The sequence below is a fragment of the Acomys minous genome (genome assembly GCF_964271855.1).
Source record: "Acomys minous genome assembly, chromosome: 14".
In the NCBI taxonomy this organism is placed as follows: domain Eukaryota; kingdom Metazoa; phylum Chordata; class Mammalia; order Rodentia; family Muridae; genus Acomys; species Acomys minous.
In genome coordinates, this window is record NC_140496.1 from 100,147,886 (window position 1) to 100,163,871 (window position 15,986).

General features: G+C 44.2%; 1 protein-coding gene across 1 annotated transcript in view; it reads right to left on the minus strand.

The window, feature by feature from the left end:
* Positions 1 to 14,104, minus strand: part of DNAI3 (dynein axonemal intermediate chain 3) — a 60,420-nt gene extending 46,316 nt beyond the window's left edge. The window contains exons 1-7 of the mRNA XM_084756371.1: positions 13,901 to 14,104; positions 9,704 to 9,805; positions 9,218 to 9,256; positions 4,022 to 4,203; positions 2,764 to 2,868; positions 1,980 to 2,129; positions 599 to 798 (exon numbers count right to left, since the gene is read on the minus strand). Of these exons, the coding sequence (XP_084612497.1) occupies positions 599 to 798; positions 1,980 to 2,129; positions 2,764 to 2,868; positions 4,022 to 4,203; positions 9,218 to 9,256; positions 9,704 to 9,791 (764 nt within the window). The 5' untranslated portion in view covers positions 9,792 to 9,805; positions 13,901 to 14,104. The remainder of the gene's footprint in view (positions 1 to 598; positions 799 to 1,979; positions 2,130 to 2,763; positions 2,869 to 4,021; positions 4,204 to 9,217; positions 9,257 to 9,703; positions 9,806 to 13,900) is intronic.
* Positions 14,105 to 15,986: the final 1,882 nt, after the last annotated feature.

A 15,986-nucleotide genomic window follows, 5' to 3' on the forward strand; every position in this document is an offset into this window, starting at 1 on the left:
ATTTGTAGCTTCCTCTGCCCTTCCCTGCACGCGCCACCACAGATCATTTTTACACCATCTTGTCATGTCTCCTTTGCTTCTGAACTCACCAGCATTTCCTGGTGACTCACTACTTTTCTGCCACACTGTGAAGGGAACAAGACTGTAGATGTTATTCTAAGGGCTCTGGATGCAAGTCTCTTGTTTTCTTCATAAGTGATGGCGGAAATCTTGTCAGTGGAGCCAGACAATCTGACACCAGGTGTAAAAATGGCCACTTTAGAGCTGGTGTCCTGGTGCATACCTGTGAAGCCCAGCATTGAGGAAACTGAGGCAGGAGAATCAACAAGTTGAGGGTCAGCCCGAAATACATAGCAAGCTCCAGGCTAGCCCGGCCAGAACAGGAAGAATAAAGCTTCTAGAAGACAATAGTAAAAATCAAGGTGAGAGCCAGCAAGCGCTGTGATTATAAACACAGCTTTTTCGTTTTCCTACACCATAGTTTTCAGCATGTAATTGTATCTTGTTCTCTGAGACTTTAAAAAGAGAATTATTGGGTGCAATTCAATCTTCCTGAACTGAATATCCTGTTGTGTCTTTTATTTCACCTCATACCTACCATTTTGTCTGAGTGCTTGTGCCCTTGACTTCAGGAATGACTTGCAAGCTGACATCTTTTTCAACTTGTGTGAGGGTATAATTCTTATCTGAGTAAGAAGCACACTCAATGTAAGCATCTTTTATGCTGGAAGCATTCTGGTCACTGAAAGTCACGGGTGCACCAAATTCACTTCGTTTTCTAGAAATCATGTATGTCACCTGCAACACACAGAAGCAGCAAAGGAAGCCTGATAAAGCCCACGGGGACATGGACCTGTGGTGCAATGGTGGCGTGTCCTGACCCTCTCAGACCCCTTTGGACTCTTGTTGATCCTCTTTAGCTCATAGTGGCATTTGTTCTCACAGCCTGCAGCCACCCTTCCTCAGTGAAGCCATGCTCACCTACAGGCAAAAAGGACAAGAAGAGACTGGGAGTGTATATCTTGTAGGTCGGTAAGAGGCATGTGGAAGTCTATCTTCTACTTTGGATAGCCCTGAGTGTAATTTGTATTCCTGAGTTCCTCTATGAACTCAGGACAAAGCCTTCCTTCTAGAGACCATGGCAAACATCCCCCATTGAGGGCTTCCTTCTTGTCCCTGGCCTTTCTAATCCATTTTCAGACAGTCCACCCCTCAGGAGTTGCTCTGGGAAGGAACACCACTGTATTCACTTCCTACTGCTCCCATAAGCAACTACCACAACTGAGCTGGCTTAAAACATGGGATTCTATTTTTACAGCTGTGGAGGCCAAACATCTGAAGTTGGCTGGCAGATTCCAGCTGAGGGGCAGTAGAGAACTTGACCTTGGTCCTTTCCTCACCTGGTGCCAGGTAGCAGTCTCCACTGTTCCTTGATCGTTGATATATGATCCCTCAGGTGTCTAAAGTCTTTGAGCAAGCACTTAGGGTAGGGATTGAACTCAGGGCTTTGAGGGCTAAAGGGCCAATCTCCTTCATATGGCATCCTTGCGCACATCTGCATGTGATCAACTTCCCATAAGAACACCAACAAAGGCATACTAGGGGCCTATTCTATTTGTGACCTCATTATAGCTAATTATATTTGCAAAGACCCTCCCCCCATACCAATAGTGCCACACTCTGGGGGTACTAGGGGTAAAGAGACTTTAGGATGTCCTTTTTGGGGGAAACAGATTCAATCCATAACACCTGTGAAAGAAGAAGACCAGTCTTCTACTAGGAAGAGAGGGAGGGAGGGAGAAAGAGAGAGAGAGAGAGAGAGAGAGAGAGAGAGAGAGAGAGAAGAGAAGAGGAGAGGAGAGAGAGGGGGGAACCCCACAATCTCCAGCAGCACATACAGCAAAGTTTAGGGTCTTTCAGGAAAAATAATCTCCAGTTACAGGAAGGCAAAGACTAGAAAGCACCATAAAGGCTCTGACCCGCTTTTTCGATTCCTTGACAGATTCTTCCTCAATTTCCTTCTCACTGCCCAAAGATACCCACGGCTTGGACACAGGCGGTTTGTAGACAAACATTTCTTCTTGAGCATACTCCTTGGTCTCTTCTTGCTCCTCGGGCACTTCCGGGGGCTGGAGCAGAACAAGAAGCATGTGACCATTCACAAGTGCCAAGGGATTGTCTTACACGACTAACTTGACTTTTATGCGGGCGCATGAAGCACTTGCCATGTTTTTTGTCATCTCATGTTTTCAGAAGTCAATTAAGCCAAAAGTGGGGGAGGATGGGTGGGAGAAGAATAAAGAATTAAAAAAAGAAAGAAATCAGGGTATAGAAAGATGACAAGGTGAGAGAAAGATGGGGGAGGAAGAAGAGAACACCCCACATATTGAGAGAGCAGCATTTGCTGCACATCATCACAAATTAATAGATTGCTAAGTTTGATGGTTAAAATATAAGGCTGTTTCCCTAAGTTTATGAAAGGTTATCTGATAAGAGGAATATATACATACACACATATGTGATGCATATGTCTGTCTGCCCGTCTGTCTGTCTGTCTGTCTGTATTCTATTTGGGATTGCCTGAGGCATAGTTTGTACTCCTGAGTTCCTCTGCAGATTTAGGAAAGAGTTCCCTGTTCTGAAGCTGAGCTCAGGGAATAGAGCCATGTCTAGGGAACCAGGGATGCTGCTGAAGCTCCTCCCTCTTCCCTGCCCCCACCCCACCCCTGGAAGCCAGCTTGCAAGGCCTTGGGATTTACTTACGTTTAAAAAGTTTTCCTTGCCTTCTTCGGTTCCAATGAGGTAAAAGTTGAGTCCATATTTGAAGTCTTTGTCATAAACGAGGAGAAGCTCGTCCCCTGGGTATTCCTGTGGGGGTACATCAGCAGAGGGCAAGGTTCAGTGCTCGTTCAGTGTGTGCAGGTGCCAACATCAAATTGACACGTCTCAAGTGTAAACACAGTGGTAATCTTCCTGCTAAATCCAAATCCCTAAAATTATTTAATTAAAAACACAACAGATCTATGGAATTTTTACCATGTGATTTAAAATAAATGTTTATTTTCGTTTTATATGTGTAAGTGCCTCGTTTATTTACGTGCACCACGTGCATGCCTTGTTTCCATGGCAGTCAGAAGAGAAAGCTGGATGCCGTGGACCTGGAATTCGCTGATTGTGTCACCTAAGGATGATGGGAAGCAAACCTCTTGTGAAGAGCAGCCAGTGCTCTGACCAGCCGAGTCGTCACCCCATTACTGCTTAATTTTATTTCTGATGAAGGAGGGAAGATGGTTCTGTTGCTGAAGCGTCTGCTGTGCAAGTATGAGATCCTCAGTTTAGATCCCCGTGTCCATGTGAAACGTGGGGCACAGTGGTGCCATCTGTAACTTCAGTGCTTGGGTGTGTGTGTGGCGAGACAGGATTCTCAAAACTCATTGGCCAGCCAGCCAGAGTGGCCTTGTCTAGAAAAATAAAGTTGGGTACTACTGAGGAAGACGCCTGAGGTTGACTTCCAGCCTCCACAAAACATGTACACACATGCACCTGCACTCACAGTGGTACACTTACCCACTCCAACATACAATCCCCTCTCTCAACATATTAGAAAAAATCGAGAATCGTGACTGTTGTTTGGTGATGAAGTCTATATGCTGGGAGGCAAAGCGGGACCAAAACTATGAATGCAACAATTTGAAGTAGTATAAGAAAAAAATATTGAGACAAGGTCTTAGCTTTGTAGCTCAGGGTGGCCTGGAAGTTGCTATATATCCTGGGTTGGCCTCAGAAGTGTGATCCTCTGGCCTTGGATGCCCAATACCACCCTGCTCACCTACATTCCTACTCTAAATAACAGGGTAAGAATGAACTTTTCACATATGGTCCTCACACGAGATTCCCAGATGGGGGGGGGGTTGAAAGCAAAGGGAGTGCCAGAATTGAGTGCAAAATATTCTCTAACTTGTGTTGTATCCTGGGAAATTCTTGAGTTGGGAATGAGAGCAAAGAGCAAAGTTGTACTTACCCGGACAATTTTTTTGACTGGGTGGAAGTCGGATACTGCAGCTCGGTTTTGCAAGTCGGTCAAGATGTCTTCTTTTTTGATGAGCTTATATGTTTGCTCATCTGTCATATCTTCATCCACCCGACAATTGAATATTTCCTGGGTCTTGGTTGTTAGTACTAATGGATAAATTTCTGGATGGCCTGTAAACACAAAGTGGAATTTGGACATTAAATACAACTTAAAAATACTAGCAACAGGAAATGTGAAATTGTTTAATTTTTTTTTATTTTGTTTTTAATTGTTTAATTTTAAATAAATTTTCTTGGTTAAAAATTTGGGATTTAGAATAAAGACACCAAAGCGCCCACTCTGGCCCCACTGTGGGTGCCACTGCGATGGATAAATATGTGATGGGGAGATGGGGAAGAGTATGCAGTGGAGAGATGGAGAGAAAGCAAAGCTGAGCAGTTCAGTTCGTGCACTGTGGAAAGAGGAGCCTGTGCAGCCATCTGAGGCCGTGATGAGGTCTGGGCCCCGGGCTACACCAAGGTCCATGTCCGGGTCAGTGGCCCTACCAATGCCAGGGGCTGTGCTGACATCCTAGGCCTGATTTACCACATGCCATTTGGATGTGTCTAGTCTGGGCTGCCTCTTGAGGTCATGTTGATTGTCTAAGCACTGTGCTGAGCTGGCCCTGCCCCTTGCTGCGTTCTTCAAACCATGAATAGGACAGAACTTATTCCTGAAAAAAAACAAGTAAATAAAGCAAATAGATAAAACCACCTTGTTTTCTCTTTCAGACCAATGAGGCCATTCTCTCTGGTGATTTTGGCATCATTTATTTATTTTTTGTTCTTATGTTTCAAGTAATTACATTTGCTATAAATGTTTTGAACCATGAGCTGTAAAGATGGCACAGCCAATAACTCCACTGCCTTGCTAACTCCACCCTGAGGACCTGAGTCCCACCTGCAGCACCCATGTAAAAGCTGGACATAGTGGGGTTCCTGTAATGCCAGTGACACCGAGATAGGAGGTAGAGACAGCAGATCTCTGGAGCTCCTTGGCTAGGCAGCCTCATCTACTTGGAGAGGTTCCAGGCCAACGAGAGACCCTGTGTCAAACCAAAAATGTAGCAAGTGGCTAAGGAACATATAATATCCAAAGATGTCCTCTGATCTCCACATGGAAAAGCACACATGTGCACACACAGGTACCCACTCATATGCAAACATGCATGTGCACAGACAAAATCTTGAGGAAAATAAGAAGAAAATACCAATGCCTTATTAATATCCTCTAAGAAACATCTTACTAATATTTTTCTATTCATCCCATATAGACCTTTTATGAAATTCTGAATCCTGCTTTTAACATTTTGCCGTTACCTCACATGCATTTCTACTATGACATTAAATAACATCTCTGAAATATTATTTTAAATTAGTCTATTTCTGTAACATAAGGTTCAAACATCTTCTTATTGCTGAGTGCTCAGCTTTTTTTCATTTGCTTCCAATTATTATAACTACTCTTACAAATCGAAGAATCTTATGAATTGTTCTTGTGCCCCAAACCATTTTCTTGGGCTAGCTTTAGAAGCGAGAGTACTGGTCTAAACATATAGTGATTTTCTTTTGGGTTCTTTCAACTTCTTCCTGGTCTTCCTGTTTCTTCCTCCCACGCCAGACCAGTCCCTAGCAGTGGCAGGCCCTGGCTGAGAGGGTGCAACAGACAACAACAGCAGGGCATTTTGCCAGCCACCAGCCTTCAACCAAGATTTCTTCCAGTTTCTTATGTTATTCAACCTCATTAGCATCTGCAAGCCAGTCGCTGCCTCCCTACAGCATATTCTCTCACCTCAGCATTCTGGGGGGGGGGTGTTCCAGGGCCAGTTTTCATGGTCTCCATCTCTCACACTCCCCCACATTTCCCAGGCTCCCTCAGCTGCTGCATGTGTGTACCAGCAAGGGGAGAGGTGTGCTGCCTCAGGTTGGGATTCTGTGCTTATGGCCCTGTGGAAGTATCCTGGTCCAGCAGTTCTATGGGATAATTACTTAGGGAATTTGGGGGTCTTAAATGACTCTACATGGAACCCGGATTACATATGGGAATATATTCTAAACTGCAATTGGTTGGCGCAACAGTCATTTGGACGACAGGTTAATTACAAATACTGGAGAAAACCATTTTTATCACCCTCAGTACCAACAGTACCATTTTTTAGTTACTGATTTTTCGATTAACCATGTTCCTTGGCAAGGGACTGAAACTCGTGGCAGATGGTGGTTTCTAGCATAGGGCACAGTAAAGGCTCTGTAGCTTCTGTGGGAAGTTGCTGGGAGGAACTGTGGAATCCAGCAAGGAAAAAGAGCAGCTGCTATATTAGCTAATTAGATAACCAGAAAGGCAGGAAGGATGCTGCTGCCTCCCGAATACCTGGCAGGGGAGGAAAATCTCGAGCCCTCTCTTTAAAGCTGCAACCTAAGTTCAGAATGTCTTTTGGGACAGCGTCTGTGTGATTGTTCACTGTGTCAACTCAACCGCAGTCCTGAGTCCCCGGGGAAAGGTCATCTACAGTAGGCTGGCCTCGAGGGCTTGTCTATGGGGGATGGTCCGCGTTACCTGGTGCGGGCAGTTTCAGCCCACTGTGGGTGGCACCATTCCCTAGACAGGGGAGGAATGAGATGAGTGGCTTGAACTGTGAGAGAAAGGAGTGCAAGAAAGGGCACTCGCATCTATTTCTATCTGCTCTTGATGTGAAGGGAGTCACTGTTTGAATTTCCTTCCTTTGTTTCCCTTTACTGAAGGACGAGCCCAGAACTGTGAGCCAAATGAACCCTACCTCCTGGTGTTGCTCTTGTGTCTGGTGATTTTATCGTGGCAACAGAAATACAATCTGGAACAGGGTCTCACAGTGCGAAACCCAAGTCTGTCCTATAATTTACTATGCTTGGCCTTGAATTTGAGGTGGTCCCCCTGCCTCACAATTGTGATTCATGGTTCCTCCTTTCTGCTATCTACACACTTCAGATTCTAGTAGCTTGTTTTGTTTTGTTTTGTTTTGTTTTTAAGTAAAAACGGCCCATCTTCACTAATTGCACATTTTAAAGGAGTTAACATTTCCTTATGTAGAAGTTAGTAAACATTATAGGCTATTTTAGCTGAGGTAGGCAATCAATGGCCACATGAAAAAGAGGCTGATGACAGAATGCATATCTTCTATAGTCTGGTGCCTTCATGCCCCATCATGGCAGACTGAATAGAGCCAGGTCCAAGAAGCCTGCCAATCCACAGGGTCTGTGGTGAAATTAACAAGAATGGCTGCTCTCTAGATTTTTTTTTTTTTTTTTTTTTTTTTGGTTTTTTGAGACAGCGTTTCTCTGTGTAGCCTTGACTGTCCTGGACTCACTTTGTAGACCAGGTTGGCCTCGAACTCACAGCAATCCGCCTGCCTCTGCCTCCCAAGTGCTGGGATTAAAGGCGTGCGCCACCACGCCCAGCCAAGCTGCTCTCTAGCTTTTAATGGCATGCTCTGAGGATTGCATCAGGACCTGAGGCAACAGCACTGGGGGCTGTGGAGGGCAGCAGTGAGAGGCACTCACTTGAGCCTCCGGCTTAGTGCGATGTTCTTTGCTCCCAAGTGACTGAGGAAGGCCCAGGCATAGAGGAGGATTGTGGAGGTCCACTCAGGCGTCAGCTGCAGGGCTGCTGGCCATGAGCTCAATAAAAATGAACTGGCACCATATGAATACTGCCTTTGAGCTACAGTTTTCTTTTCTTTGTTTTTTGTTTTTGTTTTGTTTGTTTGAGACAGAGATTCTTCTCTATGTAGCCTTGGCTGTCCTGGACTCACTTTGTAGACCAGGCTGGCCTCGAACTCACAGAGATCCATCTGCCTCTGCCTCCCAGAGTTCTAGGATTACAGGAATAAGCCAATGTGCCTGGCTGAGCTACAATTTTTAATATATTGCTTTGAAAGAAGTAATAATTTGTACATATCCAACAAAAGATCTTCCAATACTCTGATGATAAGTTAGAAATGACTACCAAGTATGTGTGTGATGTACATGTGTGGGTGCGAGTGCACATCAGTGCATGACGTATGTGTGTGGGTGTGAGTGCACATCAGTGCATGATATATGTGTGTGGGTGTGGGTGCACATCAGTGCATGATGTATGTGTGTGGGTGTGGGTGCACATCAGTGCATGATGTATGTGTGTGGGTGTGGGTGCACATCAGTGCATGACATATGTGTGTGGGTGTGGGTGCACATCAGTGTATGATGTATGTGTGTGGGTGTGGGTGCACATCAGTGCATGATGTATGTGTGTGGGTGTGGGTGCACATCAGTGCATGATGTATGTGTGTGGGTGTGGGTGCACATCAGTGCATGACATATGTGTGTGGGTGTGGGTGCACATCAGTGTATGATGTATGTGTGTGGGTGTGGGTGCACATCAGTGCATGATGTATGTGTGTGGGTGTGGGTGCACATCAGTGCATGATGTATGTGTGTGGGTGTGGGTGCACATCAGTGCATGATGTACGTATGTGGGTGTACAACAGTGTATGCTGTATGTATGTATATATGTAGGCATGGGTACACAGCAAACTTTGGTGGTCTGAAAACAGCTATGCAGTTGGTACCCTTCACCCACTTTATTTAGTTACTTTAATGTTTTAAATATTATTTATTTTTATTTTATGTGTACAAGTGTTTTGCTAGCATGTACACCATGATGTGCACTATGTGCATGTCATGCCTGCAGAGGCCACAAGAGGCCATCTGGTCCCCTGGGACAGGGTTACAGATGGTTGCAAGCCAGTATGTGGGTGCTGGGAATCAAAGCCAGGTGCTCACAAACACTGAAGCATCTCTCCACCCTCTCCTTTCACTTTTTTACTGGGTTGTGGGGATGAAACTCAGGTCATCAGGCTTGTTTGGAAAGTACTGTATCTACAGAGCCACCTCGCCAGCCCTTAGCAACCTGAGTAGACATCTTCTTAAAAGGACTGCATTGTCTAAATCCATTTCTCCGTTTAAGTTCTGCTTTCTGTTCTTATTTTTATTCTTTAAAAATTCCAGGCCATGTTGGGGACACAGTCCAAGAACTCAGGGGTGGCTGAGGCAGGCAGATCCGAAGCTTGGGGCCAGCCTGGGCTGCACGCGCCGCTCTAAGCAGCATCTCCTAAGCATCATTTCCACTTACCCATGCTCTCCATGTTCATTGGTTCCTCTTCTTCAGCAACTAAAATGCAACGAAAATACCAAGTTCATATTTTAAAAACCAGATCATCTCAGTTTCCTGTAATATTGTAAAACATCAAAATGTCAAATAGAAATAGAAACGTGGGCTGGAGAACTCAACTGCCATGTGAGTACTTACAGAAGAAGCAGGTAACAGCCTTTCTCACAGAGTGATCTTCAGTGGTGCACGCACTGTGGCATGCCATTAATATTGTGCGGGAATGGGTGGGGAAGGGTTAGCCTCTAAACATTCAATTCCACAGTGTCTGGCTTTATAATAGCATAGAAGGTCTTGCCTTACTTGATAGGTAAAGCCACAGTACACATTATGTAATACATAGCAATGCACAATAACACAATACAAGAAATAAGCCCATAAAAATCCCACTAAACAATAAATGACAACAACAACAACAACAACAACAACAACAACAACAACAAACCCTACCTAGTGTCAACTTCTTGGCCTTCTTTTTGCCCTTCTTTTCTCGACCCCCTTTCTTGCCCTTGGGGCTTTTTTGTGCTTTTGGTGCCATGGCTCTAATGTAGACTGCAAAGAAAGAAGGAAAGAAAGAAAGAAAGAAAGATATCATTATTAAATACTGGCTCAGACTTTCAGGTATGAAGCATTCTAATTTAGTGAACATAATGCTTTCTAGGTTTAGGCCATGATTAAATCAACAATGCATGTTCAATAGGAACTCATGTACCATGACCGAAGGTTTTAATGCAACAACAGTAACGTGACTGATAAGATCCCATCTCTATGGACCTGTTGCCTGAGGTGCATCATTACCACCCTCCACTTCACTGGGGTCCAGTCCTCCACAGTTGTCTTCTTGCAGGTGACTCAGCTGCACAGGTGAGTCCATGGGATGAGTCAGCCCCAAATTATATACACATCTTTATATAATTCTAAAATGTGGGTCCATAGCATGCACATCCATACATAGTTTTTAAATGAATTTAATTTAAGTCATACTTCTGAGCATATGAGCATGTGGCCATTACGGTCTTATTTGTGCAATTCCAGGTACTCTGACAGGATGTAGTGCTGGACAAGGTCATCGCCATGACATTAAATCTCTGTCAAGTGTGCACTATAGACTCATCCTATTAAAAGGTTAGAAGTGTGATTTGGGGATCAGTTATAGTGGCCATGACTGTCATTCGAGCACTGGAGGGAGGTGAAGCAGCCAGCCTTGACTACAGTATAAAATGTGTGATTTCATGAGTTTATTTCAGGACTTAAAAAGTCTCAGTCTGTCTCTGTCTCTGTCTCTGTCTCTGTCTCTGTCTCTGTCTCTGTCTCTGTCTCTGTCTCTGTCTCTGTCTCTGTCTCTCTCTCTCTCTCTCTCTCTCTCTCTCTCTCTCTCTCTCTCTCCATGGTTCTGGGCAAACTACAGATCTTCATAGTCTCTGTTTCTTTGATTAGTGGGATAATAAAGCCCACCTCACAAGGTGGCTGCGAAGGCTTAATAAAAGTAAAATCTCAGAGAGGTTTGCCTTATTTTATCAAGTTAATATCAACACAAATGGAGCATTACTTTGTAGCTGACGGCTAACACATCACCAGTTTTTGTTGTTGTTTACCTAGTCCCTTCATTACAAAATCTTCACCAAAGTATCTGGATGTCTGGGCGTTTTCCTACAAATATCTTTTGGGCATGCATTGAAAACATTATAATCATCAATGTGCATGTGTGTGCATGAGTGAAGGGGGGGAAGGAGGGTGCTGTGTGTGCTACCATGCTTGTGTGGCACTCAAAGGCAACCTTGTGGACTCATTCTTTTCCTCCCACATTACGTGGACTCTGGGGATTGAACTCAGATCTTCAGACTTGCACAGCCAGCACTTTTCATACTGAGCCTTGAAAGTCCAATGAGTGTGTTTTGAAATAGTGATAATTATAAATCACACTTACAGGTGTTTATGCCAGGCAGTTTGAAGCATTTTGTGTGCATTTTAAATTCAATGGAGTTTTTTTGAGAAAGGTTTTCCCTATTTGTCTACCCACACTGGCTTTCAATATAAAAGCCTCAGCTTTTCTGTGAACTTAATCTTAGTCATGTTTTATTAAGTGCTGCATTCATTATAAATATATCATAATTAGGGTTTTTATTGCTATGATGAAACACCATGACCACAAGCAAGTTGAGGAGGAAAGGGTTTGTTTGGCTTCCACATCACACTCTGTCACTGGAGGAAGTCAGGACAGGAACCCAAGCAGGGCAGGAACCTGGAGGCAGGAGCTGATGCAGGGGCCATGGAGGGGTGCTGCTGGCTTGCTCATCATGGCTTGCTCAGCCAGCTTTCTTATAGAACCCAGGACTGCCAGCCCAGGGATAGCCCCATCTACAATGGGCTGGACCCTCTTCCTTCAATCACTAATTAAGAAAATGCCCTATAAATGTACCTTATTGAGGAATGTTTTTCAACTGAGGTTTTCTCCTTTTAGATGACTCTCACTTGTGTCAAGCAAGACATGGGCCTTGTCCATGTAAAGTATCCAACACGCAAATAGAAACATTTAAAACAACAGTCTTTAATGATAAAGGTATAATTTATGCTTTGATCAACATTTTATAATTCTGACATTTTTAGAAAATTCTATTCCTTCCCCCTCCCTCCTTCCTCTGACCCCGTGTGTGTGCAGGGCATGTTTGTGTGTGCCACAGAACATACAGTGTTCTTTGGATGTCTTGCCTGTCCACCGACTATGTTTTTTGAGACTGAGTCTCCCACTGGCCTGGAGTTCAGCAGGTTGGCTATGCTGTCTGACCATCAAGCGCTGGCAATCTTCCTGCCTCTGTGTCAGAAGTGCTGAGGTTGCAAGCATGTGCTACCACACCTTTAATCACAGCCCTAAGGAGGCAGAGGCAGGTGGATTTCTGCACTTAGGCCAGCCTGGGTTACAGTGTGAGTAATCTCTGTGTCAGGGCTACAAAGAGAATCCTGTCTTGACAAGAATATTTCTTCTTAGATTTACTATTTATTTTATGTTATGTATGTGTGTGTTTTACTTGGATGGACATATGTGTACTGTATGTACGCCTGGGTTTGTGGGGTGCAGAAGCAATCGGATCCCTTGGCACTGGATCTAGCCATGGTTGCCGGCTACGGGGAGGTGCTGGGTCCTCTACGGAGGGTCAAGTGATTGGAACCTTGAGCCAACCCCTCCAGCCTCTTCCCCCTGATTTCCGTGTGTGTGTGTGTGTGTGTGTGTGTGTGTGTGTGTGTGTGTGTGTGTGTGATCAAACTCAGGTGCTCACAGCCTGGGCACTTAGCCAACAGAATTATCTCCTCACTCCTTAACTTTTTACTTAGTTTTTAAAAAGAGTTACATTTTGTTTGTTTGTTTACTATTTCTCTCTCTCTCTCTCTCTCTCTCTCTCTCTCTCTCTCTCTCTCTCTCTCTCTCTCTGTGTGTGTGTGTGTGGGGGGGGGCAGAGGGAACTTGCTGGAGTTGGTTCTCCTCTTCTACCATGTTGGGGCCTCTGTACCAAACTCACGTCACCCAGCTTGGTGGCAAGCACATTTACCTACTGAGCATCTCATGGGCTCAAATTTCTACTTCTTAAATATTCTGCAATAAATGGCTGTCTCAGCTTTTCAAACTGAGTGTTCTCTGTCTCATTCTCCAGAATCATACATTCAAACCATGGACTTCACTCTTTTCTGGAAGGTTTCTCATCAATATATACTCCTTTCCACTTTCTATTCCAGTTTCATTTGGTTAAAAATATTCAACAGAACTGTAATCGCCACTCAGCTTCATACAGATGCAGCAGAGGCAATTACACTGATGAACAGGCGTGCACGCACACGCATGCGCACGCACACACTGCTTTTACTACCACTGTTACTGTTGAATATTGTTACTTATATATGCATAAAATGATCAAGTTTCTTCCCGATACAAAGACATTCTCTTTCAATATAAAGTGATTGTCACTTGAAATGCAAATGTCCCAAGCCCCTTCTACTTTCAAGAGTTGATTTTGCAATTTTAACATCACTTATTGGAAGATAACGCTGCACTGGTGGTCTGCTTTCTCACTCAGCCCGAATCATTCTTGCTCTGAAATGACTCCAGCGGCACTGTGAGGAGTCAACACAGGTCCTCAAGCACGCGGCTGCCTGTGGGGTTGCTGCAGACTCACTCAGCATTCAACACCCTGCCCTACGAGGAGAAAGGTCACACCGAGTAGCGATTAGGTCCCAGATATGCTAATCCCTAGAGAAATGAGACAAGAACCCTGCGTCCATGAGTTCAAGGTCTCCACCTCCCTGGTCAGCCCTCTCCCATCCCCCAGTGATCCGCTTCAGTCCACTTTAATCCTCTACTGTGTTGATGAGTAACTAAGATCACGTCATTCTCATATCCTTTTATGCATAATTTATGGCATGCCAGGCAATGCGAGAGCAAGAACAAGACGGTATCTGTTTCCAACATTCTAAGATCGCCGTTAACTGCTGCCTCATAGCTGCTAGTTAGTGTCTCACTGGCTTGGGCCGGCTGGGAGATTTTTTGATAGTAGTGAAAAAGTATTTCCTTATTTCGTAGACGTCATTAACACCCTAGAAATGGGAATGGGATTTTCAGTTGCCCCATGCCTCTTCTGTTCTGAACCGTCCCCTTACCTGGAATCACTAAAGGAAAAGATAGCAGCCTCCTGGCAGTTCCCGGGAGAAAAGCTCCTTCGAGAGTTGGAGATGGGAGCTTGACTCTTCTCGCTCGGAAAAATAAATCTCAAATCTCCAGCAACAGCGGCCAGCGGGTATTGCTAGGACGCTTCCGTTGCTAAGGGGTGGGGTAGGGGGCGGGTTTGAAGTACTTCTGCTGAGACTGACAAAAACAAAAACAAAAACCTTCACCAATACCGAATCTGCTTCCAAACAGTTTCTTTCATAGATGACTTGTGATTGGTTGTTATGTTGTGACGTCATCCAAAGTAACCCCGCAGTTTCCCACCGGGAAGGGAAGCGCAAGCGACTTAGGTCTGTTCATAGCGGTGGTCCCACCTGACCTCCTAGCCTTCCTTGCTTTGCATCCACTGCAGCTTTGCTCAAAGGGGAGTCCCTGTGGGGTGTCGCTGAGCAGCCCCTAGCCAGCCACCTGACTTCCCTGTTGAAGGGAGCGGGATGCACTTGGGAACCTGGATAAAACTGGTCTGTGGAGTGGAGGTTGCATTTGGTTGTCCAGGACATCCCCGGCTACTGTGTACTTTCCCCCCTCCCCCCCCCAAAGTATTTTTGTATAGCGTTTGACTCAAGCCGGGAGTACAAGTCTCAGGGAAAGCATGACTCCCTGTTGACTTTAAAGATCATTTCATCTGACTATGGACCCTCTGCGATTATTGGGGTGAAGCTCGTCTCTCCAGGCTTTTCTTCCTTTCTTCAAAAACACAAATTAGGCCAAGTGTGGTGGCATATGCCTATAACCCTAACGCTCGGGGAGGCAGAGGCAGGCGCATCTTTGAGTTTGAAGTCAACCTGCTCTACAAATAGAGCTCAGGACAGCCAAGAGTACACAGAGACACCTTGTCTTGAAAAAACAAGCACCCCCCCCCCCCACACACACAAATTAGAACTGCTAATTTGTAATCTGACAGCTGGCAGGTTACCGTTATTACTCCATTTCGTCTTTGTATCTACCCCATACTCACAATGCGACCCAGGCTTGGTCCAGCACTTTTTTTTTTCTAAAAAGTATGTTTCTTTTTTTTAAAAAACATAAACATTTATATTATTACACATACATAAAATAAAATACAGCAGGAAGAACCACAAGACAATCAGGAATTACATAAATATTATATTCATAGTGATCTGGCTATTTGTATTTGGCAACCTTGAAGTAAACATCTTTCCTATCTTGTTGGGTCTAAATTTCTGAATGAAGATCAATATCTATCATATCTCTATTAACTTAAAACACCTATTTTGGTCTAAAAATATCTTAATCCCAAACCAACTAAGCTTAATTGTAAGACTAAACTATCTGGTCTTCAACCCCATCAAAGACTTGAGAAGGAATAAAACTTAAATATCTGAGTGAACCCATGTATAGGTTAGCAGGTTCCAAAATGAAAAAAAAATGACTGAGACAGTGGCTGCCTGAACAGTCACTCAACACTCTCTATAACCTTGGAGCATCACCTTTGGCCTTCTAGGCCTATATATCTGACAGACATATTTGCAAGGCAGGAACTATTGAGGACTTGCTTACCCTGTCTTGGCAGAGTTCGGCCATCTACTCTGCCTGCAGCCAATCCTGCCCATCTTTAGGAATTCTGTTATGGCAAAAATGAGGACATTTTGCCCAGTTTGCTGCATTTGAAGCCATCTCCATAAGGAGGTTCTTTGATGCTCATCATCTTCTTTGAGGTAGGCTGGGTGTTGCCAGGAGTTAACTTGTCTTGTTGTCAAAGAATCTTTAAAATAATAAAAACTTTTTTAAATGCCATATTCTGTAGGTCTCTGAGGCTTTTGAAGACCTTATTTAACTATTTTACCATATATATATGGTAAAATATATGGTAAATATATATATATATACACACACATTAGACCTAGGATATATATTCTTGTGACAAAAATAGACTAGTATTTGACATGACCATGACTTGCACCAATATACAAAATCTGTACCAATGAATTAAAAATAACCTTATTTGTGAGTGACAAGGCTTTAAGATGAGGAGTAGATTCAACAATCTACCTTTTG